General features: G+C 40.6%; 1 protein-coding gene across 2 annotated transcripts in view; it reads right to left on the minus strand.

Annotated features, from left to right (window-relative positions):
* Window positions 1-2,581: 2,581 nt before the first annotated feature.
* Window positions 2,582-23,878, minus strand: part of rnf152 (ring finger protein 152) — a 58,631-nt gene continuing 37,334 nt past the window's right edge. For both annotated transcript variants that reach the window (XM_086306758.1, XM_086306759.1), the window contains exons 3-4: window positions 20,845-20,922; window positions 2,582-5,656 (exon numbers count right to left, since the gene is read on the minus strand). In XM_086306758.1, the coding sequence (XP_086162884.1) occupies window positions 4,882-5,514 (633 nt within the window). In that variant the 5' untranslated portion in view covers window positions 5,515-5,656; window positions 20,845-20,922 and the 3' untranslated portion in view covers window positions 2,582-4,881. The remainder of the gene's footprint in view (window positions 5,657-20,844; window positions 20,923-23,878) is intronic.

Consider the following 23,878-nt stretch of genomic DNA (forward strand, 5'->3'; position numbering starts at 1 on the left):
TTGTTTTTTTTAAAGAAAGAAAGAAAACAGGAAGTACAGGGCACATTTTGATTGGAACAGAAATAAAACAATTAACACAGAGAATAAGAAGGAGATTCAGCGATGTGATTTGGTTTCTCTTTCAGTCAGTGGAGGGACTGAAAGAGATGAAATGGTAGTATAATGGGAGGAACAAGACTTTCTTCCAGGTGGATTTCATCCGCTGTCTTTAGCTTACATCACATGAAATGATGGATGGATAAAAGAAAAAGATGGGCTTGTTTTTCATTAACCTGTTTTTCTGCTTTTGAAGTCTTGTTCATGGTGGCCCATTGCTCACTAAACCGTAACATAGATCTTGGCCACACCACAAATTCACATTTTCACAGTTTATATTGGTTTTATTTGGCGTTTTAAATTTATATTCTTCCAGTTTATCACTAAAAATTTATGATTAAAACTAATGTTCTTAGTCTGGATACTGAAACTATTACATACAGACATCACATTTAGAGCTATGAGGTTTGTAGCAAATCAAAAGCTAATGGTCACCAAACACTCAATGGACTGGTGCTGAATCTTATTCATAAGCCTACTACTGGTTCTGGACCATACTACAGGTCTTAGTATGCCATCATCGATGCTTGATATTTATTCAGATTGATGAATACCATGGTATCTCCAGACTCTTTCACGTTTGTCACATGTGCTCAGTGTGAACGAGCTGAATGACGATTGAGGTGAACGGTGCTAGGGTCTGAGCACAGCTCCCTCATAGAGTCTGTTTCAGACTGTTTAGTTAGAAACGTGCGCTTGAGTAAACTTCCTGGAGTAAACAAAAATGCCCCGATGCACAAAACTGGGCCTGCTGCTGGGTTGATGACCTTCTTCAACCCTATCCAACTCATAATTACAGCTCAATGCAAATGTCCACATCACAGATTCATGGATATTGAGGGGCATTACACACATCCCTGGCATCAACAGTGTCAACCAAACAACATCGCTGAAAGAGCAACATGGCATTTTGTGCACTTTGATGTAAAGTTCATCATAAAAGTTGGTAACAGTCCTCTGTTAGCTTGCCTTGTGAAGACTGGTTGTTGTTCCTACACCAACTGCACCAGAAAAAAATGCACATATGTCTTGCTTAAATTTACCCACAGTTCAAAGTGCAATGACGTTAACTATAAGGTTACTGAAAAACAGCAAGTATGGGAGAAGCAACCATGTTTTCCCTTTGTTCACTCTTTAAGACAAAAGCCTATAAGATGTTCCAGTGAGAGAGTTGGTCCTTTAAGTTCTTGGCTCTAAAGAAATTAAAAATAACCTTAGTTTTCAAGGACTCCTCAGACAGGTGAACACTGTGAGAGGTCAGTCCTTGTAGGGCTTAGGGTGGATATTGGTATTAAACCTGCCATTTAAATGGATGGCTGTGCTGTGTGGGAACATCAGCCAAAGATAAGTTGTTTGGCAAAAACTTTCAGCTACAAAAATACTATCTAACTAACACTATTCTAAGTGTGGACTAAGTGTGTAGTACTTGACAACAGGTTGGCAGAGTTGGATATTTTTTTGTTTTTGTCTCTTTTAAGCCCAAAGATTCCACAGATATCTGAGACATAGATACAAAAAAAACTTTAGCAGATATATTTGACCTTATGAAGCATGGCTGAATAAACCCATATGGGTTAAGCTGGTCTTTAAGAGCACATCCTTCACTTGTCCCCTTCAGCATTGCTCTTGTGGATTAAAAGTAGCAGTCATGCCACGTTATGGTAATAAAACTGTGCATGACATACTTGTAATGCTTTAAACTGACATTTTGACTCAAGTTCCCAGTAGAAATGCTGTGATTCTACATTAGGCATCGAGATATGGGTGTTTTTAAATGTTAACTGTAATAAGAGCTTTGGGTTGCAAGGTCCATTAGAGGATCTTTTTGATGATTTAAAGGCAATGATGACATTTTAAGAAATGAATAACAATTTATTAATGTTTATTAAGCAATTATCTCCAACTAACAGGCATAAATAAAATCCAACTTTTTTTAATCTTGGAGAAAGCCATCTCCCCAAAACACCACTTAAACCCCAAGTGTTGAGAAATTAGAAAGTTCTTTAGAGCATATAGAACACAGAGTGCTAGGAGCTGGAAATATTTCAACTTTGAGCAACTTCAAAAGGACCTTCAGCGCTGTTTCGTAGCAACCAGCACGACACAAACCATTTCAGCTGAACTTAACTCCATCTATCCCTGCATCTGCAGAACAAAACAGCTGCCCCCTCTGCACCCTGAACGCCTTTTCAGGAGAGTGTCGCAGAGCTGAAAGGCAAAATATCTGAAGCACGTTTGATTTAATCTCTAAATTTATTTACTTTGAACAGTTTGGAATTCTTACTTTGGCGGCAGTCGATAAAATCATGCTGATATGAATCCAACCCAATAAATATTGAGTATAAATCAAATAATATTTCTTCTAGTTTGTTTTTCAGGGTAAAAGTCATTTTATAGTTTAGGTGTCTGAAATAAACCTAGAGTATTATATTAAACATTATTTTTCTCATGTTTATCATTGGTGTGGTGAAACAAATCTGCGCGCCCTGAATAACTCATGTTTATTTAAGCTCAAACACACAAAAAAGGCTAAAATATGTCAAAGAAAAAGGAAATGATCAAAAATGACAATTACAATCATTCTGTACATGATGAGACTGCTGTACAAAAGCGTTTACCCTGTTTATGTGTACTGTACATCTACTGATTTACAGTAAGCAGACAAAATGCTTGCCTCAACATACAAAAGTGGGAATAAAATGAGTCCAGAAATATCCACCTCTGCAGTGAAATATTCAAAAGCAGATAAATCAATACAGCCCTCATTAACAGTAACCTTACAGCGGCCTCCCACTCTTGACTTGTTACTCACATACTACATAAACTTGTTGTTTTACAGTTCAGCCCATATACAAAGCAGTTTCAGAATTAAGGGGAAGATGAGAAGGTGGAGGAAGATGGCATGTGGGCTGCTGGCGAAGGCCTGGAGGATCTGGCTTTAGAGGATGAAGTCAGTATGAGGCGGGTCAGGATGAAAAAGCAAATGAACAAATTCAATCACATGAATAAACATCAAAAACATAAAAACTGAAAATAATAAAACAGAAGAATGCTGCAATTTTGAAAACTCAAATTTTTATGAGCTTGTTGGCTTCCTTGCAGAGAATTTGATGAGAGGATCAGCATCACTGTATCTGTCCATTCTCAGCTGGAGCTCAGCTCAAACGGGGAAACCATCTAGCCTTGGTTGCTTTAAAGTTAAAAAATGTGATTTCTTTTTTAATATATCCAAAGTTCTCGAATTACAGAAAAATATTTTCTGATTATTTTTTTGAAGAAGAACAAATGAAAAAAAGAAGAAAAAATATCAATAGAAAATATCAAGCTGTGATTTATTTATTTTTAAACAGGCAGAGATGTAGAAAGCTAGCCAATCAGCTAATTTGAGGGGGAAAAAAAATGTAAAATTTTGAATATTCATTAACTATTAAAATTAAGTTAACTTTAAAGTTAATAAATATGCCCTAACAGGTAAGCTCTATATTGGTACGTCTTGATGTTCAAATGTTTTATTTTTTAGAGCTTCATTTTGAAAGCTAACCTGCTAGCTAGTTACACGGACACAAGAGGAAAGCGTTAGCCTAGCTAACTTCAAAGTGAAGTTCTGATGCTCTAAAGCTAGTGCAACGTGTTTTTCTTGCAAAGATATCCCTTCTCTATAGCTTGAAGACAGATAAGAAGGTGATGCTGAACTTCTCATCCAATTGCCTGAAGCGAAGCTAAATTATTCTTCCAAATGCTCATCATTTTCATTTAAATTAATACCAATTCAAGGTCTTAATTTCTTCATTAAATTGCTTATACCAATTCTCTGTCAATTATGAGTTAATTGGCAATCCTAAGTGACAGCTTTAGATTGTTTTTGTGTGCAAACAACAGGCCAAAGTACAAGAGTATTTATCGTACAGTTATATAAGACAGAAAAACCTGATATATGAGAGGCTGGAACCAATGACAATCAATTCATTTAACATTGTTTATTTCTTAAAGCCCTAATAACACGACTCTGTACTACCTGTGTTTGTATTTCAGCTGGTATGTATGAACATTACAATCCATATTTTTGACAACGCAGCCTTTACTAACTATGTGGAACTATCATCACAGCAACAGTTTGTTCTGCACAGGTTGTGTTTTTGACAAAAAAAAGAAGAAAAAAGAAAATTGATTTTAGCTCCTCAGAATATTCAGGCTGGAGGAGGCAGAAGAAAATCCTGCACAGTTAATTCCTGCAACATCAGGGAACGGTGAGCGGCCAAGTCCGGACTCCCTGTACTGCAGCACCAGCTGGAGACATCGCACTCGGAGCGGGCATTCATCTAAACAACTCTATGATGATGCATTTCTACAAACCACAGACTAAACGGGCAATCCAACCACAGCGAGTGTGAGTGTCAGCACAGCTTCCAGCCAAAAACAAATCGGCGGGCCAGAAACGTATCTGGAGGGATTCCCAAAGCGTTCTTTCAGGAAAAATGGAAGGAATGGAGAAAGGTGGGTGTTTCAACGCCAGCAGAGTGCTGTCCAATGAGAGGAGAGTGAAGATTTAAATGCATATTTCCATTTCAAGGATTAAAAAAAAACTCCACAACATTAGACCAGTTTGTGGCTCTCCTTCCTGCCCTCTTCTTCTTTATCATCATCATCACTGTCTCTCTACACTGCACTGTAGTTTCCTTTAATGCCCTCGATGTGAGTTTAGTTCCCTCTCCTTAACAGAGTCCCACCCTGAGGAGAGGCAGGGCTGGTGGGAGGGAATCCTGAGGGGGTCCGCAGCGGCCTCCCTCAGCCGCAGGAAATAACAGTGAAGCGTTTGGAGATGCAGGACATGTTGTGCAGCACGATGCCCAGGAGGAAGAGCAGCACACACGCCACCAGGATCACTGTGCACACTCCAGACCATGTGGAGCCCTTTCCTGCTCCTCCCACTGGACCAGTAACCCTCCTCTCTCCCTCACTTCCCTCCAAACCTACACCGTCTAGACCCATAGCCAGACCCAGTGGCTGCTCCTCGGGCACAGTCACCACTGTCACCCCCTTCTGCTGGCTGCCGGGCAAGAAGCGACATCCCAGCTCCCCTGGCAGGCCCAGTGCCCGGTCTTTAGCGATGGGAAGCATGTAGCAGCCATTGCTGGGGAGGCGAATAAAGACAGGCGTGTGCTCAGAGGTGTGAGGGATGGCGATGACGGTGATGATGTCTGGGTCATCCGGGAGGTGAGACACGGACAGGCCCGGGGGGAGCTTGGTGACGCCACGACACCATGGGCAGCGGATCTCTTTCTGGCTGCTACGCATTTGGGTCAAACACACCGAACAGCATGTGTGTCGGCAATCCAGGAGTTTGGGTCGCCGTCGGGGGCTGTAGTAGTTAAAGCAGATCTGACACTCGAGCATCGAATCCTGGGAAAGAGTCTCCATTTCCAGGAAAAAAGGTATTTTCACAAGAGGGAAAACACAATTTAATTGGCTCTAGAAGAAATGCAGGGGGGGAAGCAGAGCTGGTTTCGTTCACGACTTCACAGTGATATTACGGCCCTTTGGGGGCAACATGGCCCTTCATCTGCAACAGAAAGAAAAAAAGGAAAAAAAACAACATCAATAAGAATTCAAGGTTTTGTACGCACATTGCAGAACTATCTACTGAGGATCTCTTCTTTTTGATCTTCATCATTTGATATCAAGAGTCTGCAGCATCAGCAGGAACTACAACACTTCTGACTCTGGAGAGAAAAAGGACACAGTGCAGCTGCTGTTTGCTTAAAGTCTTTTCACCAAAAACTCATCTCTCGGTAGCTTGCTCATCATTGAATACTCAAACATCGGCTCCAATATTTACCATTTCTCTGATGCAGAAAAGTCTTGTTTTTTGTGCCCAAACCCAATCTTTCATGACTGCACCGGTGCTTTTGCCTGCAGTTATTGCGGCTTTTAGAAACCGTGCTGCTGAGCTGAGCGGTGTGTGTTTGACCTTTTGAAACAGCAACTAAAAGGTCAACTGACTCACTTGTTCCCAAGCTTTAATCAGCACAGGAAGTAGGTTAAATTTCCATCAGACACCTCTACAGCTTGACCATCTTTTTTTTATAAAACATCAATTCATTGTTGTAAAATATGAGTGTGCAGGCTGGCTATTTTTACCTGTACAGAAGTTAGAAAGTGGTTACCAGTGATGGTAACATAGGCTGTATATAAAAATGGACATGTCACCTTGATAGTGTCTATTGGTTTGAAGGTTTGGCATTTTGGAGTTCGACATCAAGTGTTTTTTTTAATGACAAGTTAGGAGTGGATCTGACTGCGAGAGTGCAGCAGACTCATATTCTAGAAACTTGTCAGTCAAGCATGTAGTGCTTTATCATCTACTTTAAAACTAATAACTGAGAGCATAAACACATGAGACCAGTATTTATAAAAGTTAAGTTGTTGCAAAAGTGGCAAAAAAATTTTGTTCAGAGACTGTCTGCAAAGTGCAACACTAGAAAAACAGATCCTGTTAAACATCAAATTTAGAGACCAGTCCCAGAGTCACACAGGCCTACAGACTGGTCAGTGACTGACTGGTCAGTGACTGGCAATCTGATAGAGACCAATGCAACTGCGATGAGGTTTCCAATGTAGCACCATATTGAGGATTTGCAGACATGTGACCACTAACCACACGATTTGTCTGTAATTTGGGATGTGTGACGTGATAATGTAGAACAAGTGAATAAGGCCCAAGAACTGGAGACTAGACACAACCATATCCATGCAGCCTGTCACCAAGGAAAAATATGTATTTCCCAACTGGCTGGCAAAAGAAAACCTCGTTCTGATTGCTTTGATTTCTAGCGTGTGGCTGCAGACGAAGATTGAGTCACGTTTTTGGCTACAAACACTATTCAGCTACTCTAAGCACTAGTGAAACACACACTTAAAAATTGTATTTGCTTAATTAGTATTTTCAGAGAAACATGAAAGACTGCAAACGACCATGGCAATTAGCCACAGCAAACACTGAGGTTTTTGATGTAATACTTTCTTTGCAAATTTCCCCCAGCAATGTCCAGAATGACTTTTTTCCCCTAACAACTACTGGTTACCAGGGAAAACAAGAACCTTTCCCTGATATAATAACAGCAAAGGCAAGAGGCCTTTTTTCTAAACAGTTATATCATGTCATGTTATGACCTAAATGTTAGCATTTAAAATGTATTGATTTAATGTGTATTAAATACAGTAATATGTATTTTATAATGAGTGCTTTGTTGTGCACCTGTATTGAATGGTTTTATGTGACCTTCATAGGGACTATAGGTTTGAAATTGCAGTTTTGCAAAAATCAGACTTTTTGACACTCAAAACTTATTATAATCTCACGGATGAAGTTAAAATATTGCTTTTATATGTGATTAGTGTTGCTAATGATAAGAGCCATCTTTCATGGTGGTTTAACGTCCACATGCCTGTGCTGAATGTGATTATGCGTTGCTCCAATAAGTGGTTATATATCAGCTTACTCTTCAGTTTCTCAGTCAAAGTATTGCAGAACTGTACTGGACTTTTCACTTTTCTTGTTTACAACTTCCTGTCCCATTAATTAAAAATATGTTTAAATATGATTGGCGCCGATGATTTCAGATATCGAAGCAACATCCAACTTCTTCCTAAATGTTCAATGTCTGTTTAATCTATTTAAAAGTATTAATCTGCTGGATCTAATTTTGAGGAGGTTTGACAGCGCCACGTGCCGTTAAAAATTAACAACCTCCTATCTCATAATTGTCTGTAAACCATGCATGCATTGTGGTTCAGCTAATGAGTACCTCCTGTTCTGGATTTTGCATTCATGTTGACAAAACAAATTGGTTTTGTGCAATCTGCTTGCTACTGCAGCAAAAACAAAATCACAGGGAGAATTAACCAAATGCCATCGTTTGCTGCTCTTATTGGACCTTCAAACTGTGCGTCTGCTGCTTTGTATTAGAGGAGCTTTCAGAACTTGCAAAGATGCTGTAAGAGTCATGTCAAATCACTAAATGCAACATGAGTCAGCAAGAGGAACGGATGTGACTTATGCACAGATAAGAGGCCTAGAAGAAGGGAAGGTACAAGCATAGTGGTCAAAATACAACAATGCATCATGAAGGATGAGGAGTCGTGATATGCAACAGACACTCTACACATCAGCCGGCAGTGGACTGCAGAAGAGGCGAGTTCACAAGACTCGTCGTCGGTATCTTTGTTAACCACGGCTAATTCTTTTCTCCTTCAGGCCACAAACTCCATAAACAGTTTCTTCCTCCTCCTCCTGCATAATCACGTCTCTACCGTGTTAATCCATGCGGAAGCTGTGATAGTTTGCTTTTGCAGATGATTAAATCCTGTCAAAATAGCACCAAGGAAACAATGAATACCAAACAGGGCCCTGCCGACTTTATATTTTATTTTCTCGCTGAAATTGTCAAGTGTGAAAATTGCTGAGGAGGGAAGGGTACATCTTTCTCTACGCTGCCATCTCGGCGCCGTCGGCGTCCGTCCGGGCATGACTGTGGGCCGACGTCGAGGACGAAAAGGGTGGGTGGGTGGGGGTCGGCAAAATAAAGTGTTGACAGAAATGGGGAAAAAGGTGACCACTGATTGCCCTGCAACACTGCGCATCTTACACTGTTATCAAAAACAAGATCTTAGGCAATTAAACTCATCCTCTGGCCCTGTGGGGACATTGATGTAGCAGTGACAGATAAGAATGAGTTCACACTAAGCATGCTTGGAGCGCTATATTCAGTCTTCTTTTAGTTTGGTTCACTTGAGTGAAAACAGATGATCACATTCGACCTTGAGTGGCATTAAACAACCACAACAAAAAAAAGGACAGGCTGGTCTGTTTGAAATAATTTCACTGACTGAGTCATCAATATATGCTGTAAGAAAAGCGTGGCCTAAGCACCCTCATGCATAATCACATCCTGCAGCTCTTCCTGGGGGATCCTGCATAGCCAGATGGGATGCCTAATCCCTCCAGTGTATTCAAGGTTCGCCCTGGGGTTTCCTCCAAATTGCCCTAACCAGAACACCTCCTTAGGGACGCATGCAAGAGGAATCCTGATCAGAGGGCTGAGCCACCTAAACGAACGCTTTCCAGAATAAAGAAGCAACAAAACCCTTCCCTGATTTGCAAGACCGTTAACCTCTTTTCTGAATACTGATTCTATTTAGCTTTAATTTTTAGTCATTCGCCAGTATAGCAATTTGATAGAAGATGGTGAATTCCATGCGCAGATATTTTGAAGGTGAATGTTTTGCACTTTTTTCAGTTTCACTACCACTCAGCAACTAGTCGGCAAGCTTTACATGCAAACAACAGGTGACTGCAGCAATCTGTTAGCGACGTTTTTTGCTGCACACTCTTTACTACTGATTTCACCTAATTGCAGCAAGCAACCATTCACCAACCAGTCAAGGATTGCATTTGATATCCTAGCATGTGGAGGTTACCATGGGGTCACATATTGGTCTGTAAAGCGAGAAAGTGAAACCAAAGCAAAACTAAGAAAAAGGGATACAAAGCAAGCTGGAAAAAGAACAATAACTCTAACACATGAACATGTGATATATATTACATGTAATGTTTTAATTGCAGAGTTCGTGAAAGCATCAGGCTGGGCATTTCAGAGGCTAAAACCCAGAAGGTGATGTATTAATGATCATTTGACTAAATAGTAATATCGCAGCTTTATTAGGCAAGTCCAAGTATGTTGGTACAATGTTGCACTTTCCTTCAGAAAGTTATGATGAGATCTTAAGAGAGTCCTGTCGTGGAGCATCTCTAGTGTCTGTAGTCAGCATCCTCCACTCGGCCGCCCCGCCTCCCTCCCCTGCCTTCAGCACCAGCACCCCCTAAGGCAAAACTCCCTCTCCAGCTGAGTCTGGAGGCTAGACCCACAATTCCTCCTCCTCCTCACTCTGCACTCCCCAGCTGACCCAGTTTCTCCACACTGAGTCAAAGCTGGGAAAAGGTGCAGAAAATTTCCCCTAGTTCCATGGAAAAGTGAGCAAGAAGAGCAGAGAGAGACAGACAGAAACCTGCCCTTGAGGGGGGGAAAGACAGCCCAGGGTATTACTGAATCCTTCTCCCAAAGATAAGGATTAGCTTTGATCTGACATAAATGCTTTGTGGCTCAATATTCCCATACACCCAGTCGCTCTCCCTCTTTTCTTCCCTCCTGACTGCAAATGCTTTCCTCCTCTGCTTTACATCAGTTCAGGATTTTCACTTTCCAAGTGACTTTTTTGCTCTCCTCCCTTTGGCCTTTTCCTTTCTATGCATTTTGTCAACGCCATTGATGAAAATAAAGCCACATGATATAAAAATACAGCATAGACTTGTAAAATAAGAAAAGTGCACTTTGTTTTAGTTTAATAAAATTGTCAAAAAGACTAATACGATAGCAGGTTTGAATGAATAGCCTGTGCTGTACAGTTGAGTAAGTCATAACCACAAACCCACTCCAAAACCCTGCGACGTAACCTGACATCACTCCCCCTGGAAATTTAACTCTCAGGAAATGTTGCATCGACACAACCTGTAACTATTGTGGTTTTTGAGTCCAGTTCTGGCCAACCACAGTGTGTGTGAAAGGTCAGTGGTTGGTGGTTCCTGCAGTCATTTATACGATCTACAATAAATCATTAGATCTATTAATGCAAACAATGAGCCTTATTTATTGCATTTACACTAAACTTTACTACTTTTCCCTGGTGCCTTTTACTTTTTGCTCACACACTTGTTTAATTTAATAACATAATAATAATTATAAGAATAAAAACATATTCTGACTATAGAAACTTCCACACACTCCCACGCTTCATTAATTTCCTTGTGTTGTTATACTGTGTTTAGACCTTGAAGCCACATTACAGATCCACATATAAACAATGTTTGTGTCTTTTAAGGGTTAGACAGTAACAGACCGCCATGAACTGCTGTAGTAATTATCGACTTCTGGTGTGTTCGTGTTCAGAGTGCAGTTCAAATGTTAATTAAAGCATTCTTTCTGTAGCTGTGTAAGACATGAAGCCTGGGAAGGGCTAAAAAAAAAAAAAAAAATGTAATTTTAATACATAAGTACAAACACTGTTAAGTGCATCTGGTTGCAACAACTAGAAGACTTAGAAGGACATTGGCCCCACTTGGGCTAAGGGGTGACTGCAGTTGGCATCTACCCTGAAGGTTTTGGGTCTAGCCCAGCGGTCCCCAACCTTTTTTGCGCCACGGATTGGTTTATGCCTGACAATATTTTCACAGACCATCTTTTAAGGTATCGCAGATACAACAAAATAAAACCAGTACCGGTACCAAAAAAAGATTTATTTATAACACACAGGAAAAGACACAGGGAAACTGAATTGACTATAAAAATGATTCAAAAAAAAAAAAAAAAAAAAAAAAATATATAATAATAATAATAATAATAATAAAGCTAAAAACCGATAAAAACCCTGAAAACCATCAATTTCACACCCGAGCCTCAACTCTCGCGGCCCGGTACCAAACGACTCAGTCTGTTGGTCTAGCCCAGTCAGGATGTGCGATTTAGCCCTTCTCTTTGTTCTCTTTAGTGATAAAAATGTCGTTCTTCAGATTGTGTAGCTAGCTTTAAAGCTTTAAACGAAATTGCAATTGTAACTGCAAGAGTGAGTGTTTCCATGGAAAAAGCAGAGACGAACTGATGTGTGCTCACGCTCGGATCGTTCATCGGAGTGTGGGCATAGTCCAACCGGGGAGTGGGCAGAAGGGGACACTCTGGATTGGATACAGTACAGAGCAACCTCTGTTTGTGACAGAGCCCACAAACTCCTCTTTAAAGTGTTCACAGAGGTCAGCAGAAGGCTCTTTTCCCACAGACCTTTTTGCAACCACAAGTATTGCCCCCTAGTGGTCTTTAACAGAGTGCAGGTTTAACATACTTTGTTAGCTTAACTTTGCAGACCTGAAAGCTTTGTCTATCTTTTACACTGCCTGCAGCATCATTTTTATGTATTATTTGTAATTTTTTTTTAACATTTGTGTGAATAAAGAAAGTAATTAAAGTATTTTTTTAGTTTTAACATGATAGAAGAGAATTGGTTGCAGTTCTGGGAAACAGAAAAAGATTTACAATACCCACACGGGATAAAAGTACACATGTATCATTATCATTCCCAATGCACTTTATGTACACAACAACCACCACCACGGGGTATTTCTCTGTAAATTATAACTGTCTGCGCATAGTATAATATTTTGCGTACACTACACTAGTTTTCTTATTTATATTTTTTTATATTTTTATTTTTCTAATACATCTCTAATTTTATTCTGTCCCTTGCGGTAATGAGTGAATTTCCCCAGTGTGGGATTAAATAAAGTCAGTGTCTATAATTAGCACAGATTATTTATGTTTTGGATTAATTTTTCAAAATCCATCGCCACCATTTTCCAAAATCTGTCACCATCATCGTCACAATCTGTCATGTCTGGGTTTTAGTTTTTTTGTTGTTGTTCCCTGAAAATGGGGAGGGATGATAATAGAAAATCAGCCACACGGTATCGTTTTCTCAGCCTGTAAGAAAAAAAAAAAAGTCCTTGTCTGCTCTCAAGGAGCGTTGTGAGGCCATGAAATAGCAGCAAGGAGCTGGAGGACCAAACGTGGCTGCGACTTAACAATATGATTTATCGATTCAACTGAGCTGTAACCAGGACAACCTGGCTGACCCACTTACTGTCACACCTACATACTGTGGATATGCAACAACGAAATATCCACAAAAGGTCCAACAGGAGCAGCGTTGAACAACAGCAACCTGAGACTGAAGCGCACCTGGAGACGGTTTGTTTGAAGGAAAGTTTACAGCGTGGGAGGAGGGAATGAGGTCCGATTTAGTAACGATGCAGAGTGACCGAGCAGCAGCCTCCGTAGGCCCATCGCGCCTGTGGTCCTCTGGGAGTGACCAACAGAAAACAACCCCTCCCCACGGGGCCTCCGCACACAAACGAGGAGGAGGACAGAAAAAGTGTTCCTTCTCGCAGACAGGAGTTAAAAATAACCACAACAGCCACAGCTCCACATGGCCGACATAATAAAGAAGCTGGAAGCAGCATTGGGGAGAGCTTTGCTAATCCAGCGGTTTGCACCCGTGAAATGTCAGTGAGCTGATGATGTACAGTGTGAGCTCGAGGGAGACAAAAGAGCAGAAGACAAAGGAAATTCCTGAAAGGGTTGATAGTTTGTTTTGGCATATTTGGTTTTTTTAAAATACTACAGACAAAAAAACTCAGGTGAGGTCAAAACAAAAGCAACACCTCGACCCACAAGAGCCAACAAGATGCTTCAACTAACAAACTGACACACAAACTTAGTGTTCATGTGTCTAAAGGATCCTATGTCACTGCTAACCAGATCTCTTAGGAACTGAAGTGTTCTTCTACACTAACAAAATGACATTTAAAAAAAAAAAAAAAAAAAAAAAAAAAAAATTAAATCAATGCTGTCAGCTCAATGTTTTTGTCAGATTTCAACCAGATTTGCCCAGATTGAGGTTGGGAAAAATTAGACCGCAATCAGGAACTGATCTATTTTTAATTTTTCTTTTTACTTTGAAGTTGAGAACAAATAAAACCACAAACATTGCTGTCAGGAGGACTGGACACGGGTTCATGTATCTAAAAGTCTAAAAATGAGAAAATTAAAGCACTCACCCGGTACAAGTCGTAATGAAAATCACGACTTGTTAATGTCATATTGAACACAACGGTGTCCAATAAATTGTTGCATTTGGCCGTCATAATCTTTATGAGAACAGCTGATCATGACTTGTGATTTTCTCACATGTCACTGCTTCCAAGAGGCCAGAATTTAAACAATCTGAAAATATCCTCCACACCATTACACCACCATCACCAGCAGCAGCCTGAACTGTTGAAACAAGGCAGGATGGATTCATGCTTCCATGTTACTTAAGCCACATTCTGAGCCTACCATCATGTTACCACTGTGTTGCAGCAGAGACTCAACAGACCAGACAGCGTGTCTTTAATCCTCTGCTGTCCCGTGTGGGTGAGCCTGTTTGAATTATAGACTCAGTTTGCTGTTCTTAGCTGACAGGAGTGCCATCCAGTGTGGTTTTCTGCTGCTGTAGCTTCAAGCTTTGGTTTGTTGTGCATTCATTGATGTTCTTCTGGATACATTGGATGTAATAAATGGTTGTTTGAGCTACTGTTGCCTTCCTATCCGCTCAAAGCAGTCTGGCCATTCTCTGCTGACCTCTGACATCAACACATTTTCACCCAGAGAAACAACACTCACTGGATATTTTCTCTTTTGTGGGTTAAACCTTAGTTGTGTGAGAAAATCCCAGCAGATCAACAGTTGCTGAAATACTCACACCAGTACTTCTCAACCACATCTGCATGCTAAATTGCTGCCAATCACATATTTGCATCAATGAGGAGTTGCCAGTGAATGTAACTCGTCAGTTTAGTCAGAACAATCTGGAAAACCCTGAAAACGTATTTCTGCAGCAGCTTCCTAACAATAAATTTGCTTCTGATCCACCATCATGAACAAACAACTCAAACCAACATCAAAGAGCTGAAGCACCTGCGTTCTCCCCGGCAAACATCTATGAAATGGCAGTGTTGCCTCCAGGGTCACTGCAATAGGTTACTACTGATTAGTGTGAAAATTGGTGTGGAAATCTGTGCTGTGGCCCTGCTACCATTGTTAAAAAACGATCAATTCAACCTGTGAAAAACCAGTTTCATCCAGTTAACCCACTTATTCATCCACAACTGCATCCAGATTTGCTTTTAATAAACACACAGACAGACGCTGATGTAGCTCACTGCTGGAACTCATCGCTCACCTCCACCCCACTTTGCTTTTTTCACCTGTGTCGCCTTCAGTGTCAAATAAACTGACCAGCATAGCTGCAGAGTGCCAACATCACCGCTTTAATGTATTCCATGACATGACAGACAAATGGGGATGAAGTGTTGGTTTTACTGCAGCTAATCATCACTAATGTATTCCAATTTTTTTAATCTTTCCATCAACATTCATGTTTTCAGCTGCAGGCTCTTTGCAACAACATAAATGTTATAGTGCGAATAAACATGCCAAATCAAACGTGCTCTCCTCTGCTGTGTGTCAGGACTGCAGGCATTGTGCTGAGGCAGCGTTTGCATAAAGCTGCTGTGTCGATTTTCTCTCCCACACATCACGAGTCTGGATGGGTCTCAACACTTCTCCTCCAGAGTACATTTAACTGAAGGTGAAGTGGTCAAGCAGGAGCTGCTGGGGTTAAGGCTCAAGCAGCTGTGTGTGCGCGCGTATGTGCGTGTGTTTTAATCCAAAACTCATCAATTTCGTTAAACTGCAGCCCATTTTTCATACACATTTCATGTTAACTGCACAGGCGAGAAGGGCAAAGAACAGGCTGTCCTTGAGACGTTACATTTTACAGTACATATGTGACTGTGGGCTCAAGAGTAGAGTACAGAATGAGGACCAGTTTTTGATTTTAGTGGGCATGGAGGCCCACTGTGCATAATGGGCACAGTGCAGAGGTTCAAGTGTTAAGGGGGACACACCTGAAAAGTTGTGATGTTCTGTACAGTCCTGTGTGGTATAATTTCATTCATCTTCTTTTGGCTATTCTTTTTAGCGGTCACCACATCTGCCTCCATCTCACCTGTCCTAACAACTGTCTGCATGTCCTCCTTCACTACATCCATAAACCTTTTCTGTGGTCTTTCACTTTTACTCCTGCCAGGAACCTCTATTTTCAACATCCTTTGTTCAATGCATCCACTATCCCTCTTGTGCACTTGTCCAAACTCTTTCCTCTCTAACCTGCTTAACCTGAGCTGATGTGCTTCTTGTTTATCCTGTCCATTCCACTCAATGGAAATCACAATAAAAATCTTATCATCTTCAGTTTGGCCTCCTGTCTTGTCTCCTGTCTCCGAATCTTAGATAAGTCCTGCAAGTAAGTCCTGGTATTATCTTGTAAATGTTCCCTTTCATTCTCTCATTCTTTCATCTCCACCCACTCCACCCTGCCGGCACTCTGTTCTTTGCCTCTCTTCTCCACTGTTTCTTGTATGCAAATTTTATCCACTTTACTCTATTTGCTTCTTATACCCGTCTCCCTCTCATTCATACACATGTATTCTTTCAAGCTTCTACTGACACTCAATCCTTTTTTTTCTACAACATACCTCCACCTCTCCAGGCTCTCTTCCACCTGCTCCCCACCCTTACTACAGATCAATATTATCTGTAAACATCATAGTCCACGGAGACTCCCAGCCAGCCTCATCTAGCAGTCTGTCCACCACCACTGCAAACAAAAAAGTGCTCAGATCTGTGATGTAATCCCACCCCCACCTTGAGCCCATCTGTCACTCCTATCACAAACATCACAACTGTCTCGCTGTCCTCATGCACGTCCTGCACCACCCTCGCTTACCTCTCTGCCTCTCCTGGCTTCGTTATGGTGTACCACAGTTCCTCTCTTGGTAGTTTATCATATGCTTTCTCTAAAGCCACAATAACACCATGAAACTCCTTCTGACCTCTCTACACTTCTCCATCAACAACCTCAAAGGAAACATTGCATCAGTAGTGCTGCTCGCTGATCATCACCTCTCCCCTTAACTTGGCTTCAACAACTCTTTCCCATAGCTTCATGGCATGGCTCATCAGCTTTATTGCTCTGCAGTAGCTACAGCTCTGCATCACCCTTACTCTTGAAAATTGGAATCAGTACTTGTGGGATTTTAGGTTTTGGAGTACTGGTGAACAGAAAAGATAAACTGTGGCTTTTAAAATGTCACGGGCACATTTTATTATTGGTCACTAGTAGCACCGAAAAGAACATTTTTTTTCCTTGTTACACTAAATGATATAAATCATAAACATTCATGCAAAAGAAGAATTAAAAATCTGCAGCTAAGCCTGTTGAACAGACCAAACACAATGACACACACACTGTCACAAGGCATGATGGGTAATGCCAGCTAGCTGCTGGGTTACTGTGCTGCTTTAAACAGTAAAGACAGATACAGTAAAAGAAAGTAGAGAGGCTGTGTGCTTGACTCAGAAAGGGTAAGGTGAGCCAAAGATAACGAGTTACTGAAGACAGAAGAATTTCTACCCCAGAATTGGGAAGAACGACTCCAAGCTGAGTTTGTTTCTAAGCTTCTCGCTGTGATCAAAGTGCAAACTACTGCTTCCCTAATGCTTCTTTACAACAGCAGCTTAACCAAACCTGAGTCCACATTAGTAATCGTACCGTTTTTCTCTGCGTATTTAAGCATATATTACGTGCACACATTAGCTGACACTGTTGTATCTGCGCGTTTCTTTCTGTGCATCACATATAATGTGATAGTGTTGCACTGTGTATATGTGTGTCAGCAGAGCAGACGGAGCGTCTGAAAGAGGCCTGTGCAGCCGACCACTGCAGGATACATTATGGCAATTTCCAGCTTGAGAAGCCAGAGAGAGTCAGAGCTGGCAGAACTGCTGGATGGATTCCCTCCACCAGCACAGGTCTGCCTGTGCAGCACTGTCCGTCACATCAACTCCCGCAATGCTGGGAGGTTACCTGGTGAGAACTGACTTCATCCAGTACCTCTCTCCAGGTACAAAAACAAAGTCTGAACTTAAAATCAGCTATAAAAGCCAGTGAGAATTTAGACAAAACTAATGTCAGCTGCATTTCAGTTTCAACTGTAGTTTAATTATAAAGCATAACAACAATTCATCCCAGGATGATTTACAGTGACTTACAGAGTCCATTATATTACAGATGGATAATTCAACCTTATAAACTTAAAACTGAAACTTTAAATGTATCGCTTTCTCCAATAAATATAAGACCAGAAAGCACACTTCTACTGAAGCCACAGACTGGTTATGAAGACTTGAGTTGACAATCTTTGCAGTCAACAACATGAAACTGGATGCTTTCCCTGGTTTATTAACTTTTCTGACTACAACAACACAATATGTACATCACGTTTTAATGTATGAGACTATAAACTTGCACACTGACCTTGTAAAAGCCTCAAAAATCTTTTTAGTGAAATAAAAGATCGATTGAGCAGAGGACACAACTGCTGCCGGCCATTAAAAAGAAGCCCAGTTTAAGTCGCTTTCAGGATTGGCTTCACGTTTCAGCCCATGAAGCTTCATCCATCCTTTAAACTGCCTATGACTACAGCATGATGCATCCCTTCAACTTTCACAGAGGTCGCAGTAAGTCCAAAAAACTCCCTCTGGAAAACTAATCAATGTTCCTCTCTGCTCTTTGATGAGAGGCATCTCTATCCTGAGAAAACATGCAATTTTTAAAGCAGAAAAAGGTCATCGCTGCGACTACAGCAGCCGGAGGCTCGATCTACATCTGCAGATTCAAATAAAGATCCAGGTGCTTGGAGATACAGGCAAGCGCAGCAGCTCTGGCTAAACTTCAAAACAGCACTGACAGTTTTAATTAAGCTAATCTTCTTACAGAAATTATGTAAATGAGGATCACACAAATTATCAACTGTGGGACAATGGCACTGTTATTATTTTATGTTGTTTCCTGGAAGAAAAAAAAAGTTTGAATAATATTTCAAAAACAAAGAAAAACTTTCAGAGGTTAATGCAGTCTCCAGATGACTCATAGCTCATAATGTGCTTTTTTCCTCCCATGGCAGAAATCATTTTGTACCATCAGGTCTTCAAATGGAGCACATCTCGCTGCAGAATGAAACACTTCAATTCACTTATTAAATAACGGAGTTCACAGGTGAGGTGATGGCATTTAAGGACAGGCCGTGAGGCTGTGAGAAGACATTTGAGAGAACCAAAAAAAAAAAAAAAAAACCAGAAACCATAATCACAGGTGTATGAAGAAGAGCTTTTCTCTGTCTCTGTGTGTTTTTGCCCTGATTTGTGGGTTTTAAGCCTGACAGGAAGTGGTAAATAAGACTCTCTGGTACCTGAGATAATGCACCTCGACCCCGATCCCTCAGTATGAGCTCATTCGCACATCAGGAAGCAGCACAGCAGGAATTTGTGTGCGTGTTGGTGTAGGTGTTCGTGTGTGTGCGTCCATTTGCAGCATTTTCACAGCACAAGCTCTAAAAACTCCAAGCTTGAGTGTCTTTTAGAAGCTCGGCAGGAAAACATTCAGGGAAAAAAAAAGAAGAAGAAAAAAAGAACCAGTCGATTAGAGAGTCATCACACGTATCGCCTCCTCTTCAACCTGCACCTTGGCTCGCACATCCATCGACGGCAGCGCTGCCAGCTAACGCTTTCAAGAGTCTGTCAGTCAGTTTGAAGCACGTTTGGAAACCGTGGCATGTTGTTAGGAGACACGGGTTGTCATATCGTGGATGTTTTGTCAAAGACTCGCTCCGAGGGCGTCGGGGAAACGACCGGCGGTGGGAGAACTGATGAGGTGACAGCGGCATATTTTTAGAGCTGCCCTCAAACCTTTACATGTCACCTTGTCACCATTAACACCTCTATATCGTCGCTGGCGCTTTGACACGTTAATTATGGGCGAACCCAAACAAACGTCGTCTACTCCCACACGCATAAGAAAACCAGAAGAAGGCCTGAGGATTAATTCTGCGTATTTCAGTGTAATTTAATGCTTTGTGACAACTTAATTATTTCACAGAACGTAAACAAATATTTTCTTTTTGTTTTACTCAGCAGTAATTGCTGCAATAAACAAGGTTTACCTTATCACTATGAAGGAAATGGAAATTTTCATTTGGTAGAATAATGACACCAGCAGAGTTTAGACAGGTTTCTTATGATTCTGATTAGAGAAAGACACTAAATTGAAATCTATGGGAGAAATATGTGGCAAAAAAAAAATAGTGGTAAAAGTATTTTGCAGACATGTGACCACTAACCAAATGAAATTACCTTTGGTCATGTGAGAAGAGAATAAAGGCCCAGAGATTAATCCTCAACCAGCAGTTAGCCACCGGTTGTGAGGGGAAAAATTCGCCTGACTGGTTCTGAGTGTTTGCTAAAACTGAGCCACACCAGACCAGTCCGTGATCCTGTGGCAACCAAAACTCACAAGAGAAACATTTATATTCCCAAACTGGTTTTCAAAAGCCTCCCTGTGATTGCGTTGGTTGCTAGCATATTGTTGCAAATGTAGTTGTAGCTTGAATGGAAGTGACTCAGCTGGTAGTTAATGAGATGTTACAGACAAACATGACAAACTACAGGTAACCATAGTTCACCAATTAATGCTTACAGGTACAAGCTTCTTAAAGCCGGTAAGTACGGCAATGTTATGCTCTCCATAACCTTTAATTCATGAACTATAGTTTGACTTTAATGCTTGTTCTCATTAAATGCAGCACTTCCTTCTAAATACTACACAATTTCTGTAGGACAGCAAGTTTTATGGTCAGGTCAAATATAGTCTGTATTTGCAATGTCTGAAATGTCAAATTCACTCTCATACACATCAGCTATCATTTCTAAAAGGGGCAGGATTGTCATGTTGTTCCTTCTGTCTTTTATTCTAAAAGAGAATGAAAGATAAACAAAAGACTAAATATAGTAAAGAGCAGAGCATAAAATTAGTGATTTCAAGTATGTAACTTATGTCTGACATGACCTAATGCAGAGAAAATAAAAGGCAAACCAGAGTCTAACTAGTGTCTTTAGGGTCTCTCGACAGGCAATACAAACTCACCCAGACAGAAGCGGATTCCAACTTATTCCGATCAGTCGTGGTGCCCAAATCACAAATGAATCAGGGCCAAAAGGATCGCTGTTAGGAGAAAAGGACAAAAGACAAACTGTCAGTACTGGCCCCGATTGAAGAGCTGCCTCTATGGAGGCCTGAATAAGTTGAGGGGTTAAAGCCTCAAAAGAGGAGTGAACTGATGATCCACTTCTTTCATATTTTGCTAAAGAATCTCAGGTCAGGCACACCTACAGTTTGAGGGGATCGGCCTCTGATCGCTGAAGAACTGCCAAAAATAACTTATGTCTATTTATGGCTTAATAACATCACTGGTTCCAACCCTGGTGTCCCCTCCCCCTGACATGCTCAGATGTCCAGATCACCAAATCTAGACCACAAACTCCTCAATCTGGGCTGAACCCAGCCACACTAAACACAAACTTTATTGTTTTGGTCTCTAACTAAAGCTCAACACCACTGCTGAGTGTTTGAATATGGATTTGCTATCCCATCACTCTTGATCAAGATCTAGAGACATTTAAACTTTTTTTTGAAAAAGGGAGCAATCCACAATGTTAAAACAAGTTTAATCATGGATGGGTACAGCTTAGCATTAATTATTATTAAAATAAAAACAAAATCATGTTTCAAACTCAACTTCAAACACAAATCTCATCTTTCCAGTAAAATAAGAAAAATATATTAGATCATAGGTGTCGGATAAGAAAATGTGAAACTCATCTTTACATTCATTATTAGCACTCAGACATGCCATTATCTGCTGTGTAATGTCCCCGACTCTTTACTAAGAGGCACTCCACAGATCCTGTGTTATCCAACAGCAAGTTCAACCTTCATGCATTAATTTCCTCTCTATAGTAAGCTGTATTTAAATGGTGGATTATTTTCCTTTTCAGAGTAACGCCCGTCCCATTAGCTGCGATCGTGTCAAACCGCCATTAAAGCAAATGCATAATAGCCAGTTTCCATTCAATGAAATCAAGGTTCAACATGCCAATGAAACACAGGAACATCGTTGTGAATTACATGAAAAGCCTCGAGGAGGATTGAGTGGCCTGAGATGGCGAAGTCGTAGGATGATGGAGTATGTGCTGTTGCCAAGCAATTGGTCCAAAGACAGATGTCAGAAATGAACTGCGTCCTTTACCAATGACAGCTCAGTAATCCATATTGTAAACAGGCATTAAAGTATATCTGATGGTTTGGGAAAATGTGGAAAACATCCCAGTTTTTGTCTTTTCATGCTTTTACTTTCAACACAACATTTATACACGTTTCATTAAAAATAAATAAATAAATAACTTCCTGCCAATCTTACTTCTGAAAAAGCTGTCAGGTTGGGGTTACACGTGTGAACAAGTTGGAATATTTTCTGACACAGGATGAAAAAGAAGCGTGTCCCACTTTGACACTTGCTCGAGGGTTTTTCTGTCTGGCATTGGCAACAACAACAGGTTGTTTTCCCTCCAAGTCCTTGCGGAAACGTGTAATGCGATTTCCAGTTCGGCTCACTTTCCCCTCTTGCTCTCCCCTCAGTAAAATTCAGCATGTGTCGAGTGGGATGGAGGGAAATAACAACAGGAAACTGTGCTCTGAATCCAGCTGTAAAGTGCTGAGAGGACGGTGGTAAATATCACCTTTAATTCCAGTGTTTTAAGGTACTGCAAAAAAAAAAAAAAAAAAAAAAAAAAAAGGACTGCAAAATCCTATCTACTGATATGAGCGAACCATGAGTACTGATATGTAAAAGACCCCCCGCTCTTCCATTGGCCATTTTGTTTCTAATTATGATCGCTTAGTCTTTTTTTTTTTTAATCTCTTTCTAGTCAGTCTTCAAGTGAGGTCTTTTTGTATCTCATTATTTTTGTTTTGCATCTTTGTGGTTGTTCTGCATCTCTTCAGGGCTGGATTGCATCTTTATAGTCAGTGATTCATGATTTTCTTTTGTAACATGTTCTTGTTTTGCATCTTTTTATTGTTTCCTTATGTTCCTTTTATTTTTCCATCTTTTTGAGAAAGTTTTGAGGAAGTCTCTTGGAATGGTTTGATTCCTTTTGCAAGTTTGCTTTATATAGTTTACACCTTATGAAAGGGGTTAGTTACCACAATAAGGCAAAGCTTTTACTTTGAAGGCTAACAGGCTGGAGTGAATCTGAAAAGTGCAATCCAAACCAGAAACTGGAAACAGTGGGTAGCTTGTGAGTGTTTGCAGACAAATCAGTGTGTACCATGCAAACTATTGACAACCAAGCCTAAGCAAAACTGTCTAAATCAACTGCGCCAAGGTCAGCAACCACTTGAAAAATGGTTGGAAATGGGAATGCACATATTTTCCTCGGCCCCCAGAGGTTGCCAGGGGGTCACTGCCTAGATGACTAAGGCATTAGTTTGGTGTGCTCTAGTCTCCCATACTTTCAGCCAGAAAGTGAATAAACTCAGATTATAAAATGCAAAGTTAGACACTGTGAGCAACAATGTCACTTTTGGTAGCACACATAACATAACTGGCTTATCAAAGCTCTTAAACTGACAGCCCAACAACTCTCATCTTATCTTAAGACTCCAACCTCAAATGATGTGCACTGGCATCACCTACCTCAAGAGAAAATCTTATCAAAGAAGAACCAAAGGCCTTCGTTCCACATTCTGAACCTTAATCACGACTCAAAATTGTTCTTCATAGCAAGTAGGCTCCAGATATGTCAGGGTAAACCTGTCTTTTTGTTTCTGTGTGCTTGAAGATATTTTTCAATAAGCACCAGTCTCAGAAAGCTCTGTTTTCACCACCAATAACATTGACTTTCAGGCAAGATGACGTAACTCTATATTATAATCCTAAATCCTTTGAGTATAAACCAATTAAGACTATTTAATCCTTCTGTTTCAAGTGAAAATTGAAATCTTAAAAACAAGGAAAAGAAGAAACACCAGAACAGAGAGCAGAAATCTTTAAGTAGCAGCTGTGGTGTCTCTGGAAGGACAAAGGAAAGCTGCCTGTGTTGTAAAACTGCAAATGAAA

The sequence above is a fragment of the Aulonocara sp. 'chitande type north' Nkhata Bay genome, linkage group LG9 (assembly GCF_057382095.1).
Source record: "Aulonocara sp. 'chitande type north' Nkhata Bay isolate Kocher_YH1m ecotype deep benthic linkage group LG9, A_spYH_male_GT1.1, whole genome shotgun sequence".
Taxonomy (NCBI): domain Eukaryota; kingdom Metazoa; phylum Chordata; class Actinopteri; order Cichliformes; family Cichlidae; genus Aulonocara; species Aulonocara sp. 'chitande type north' Nkhata Bay.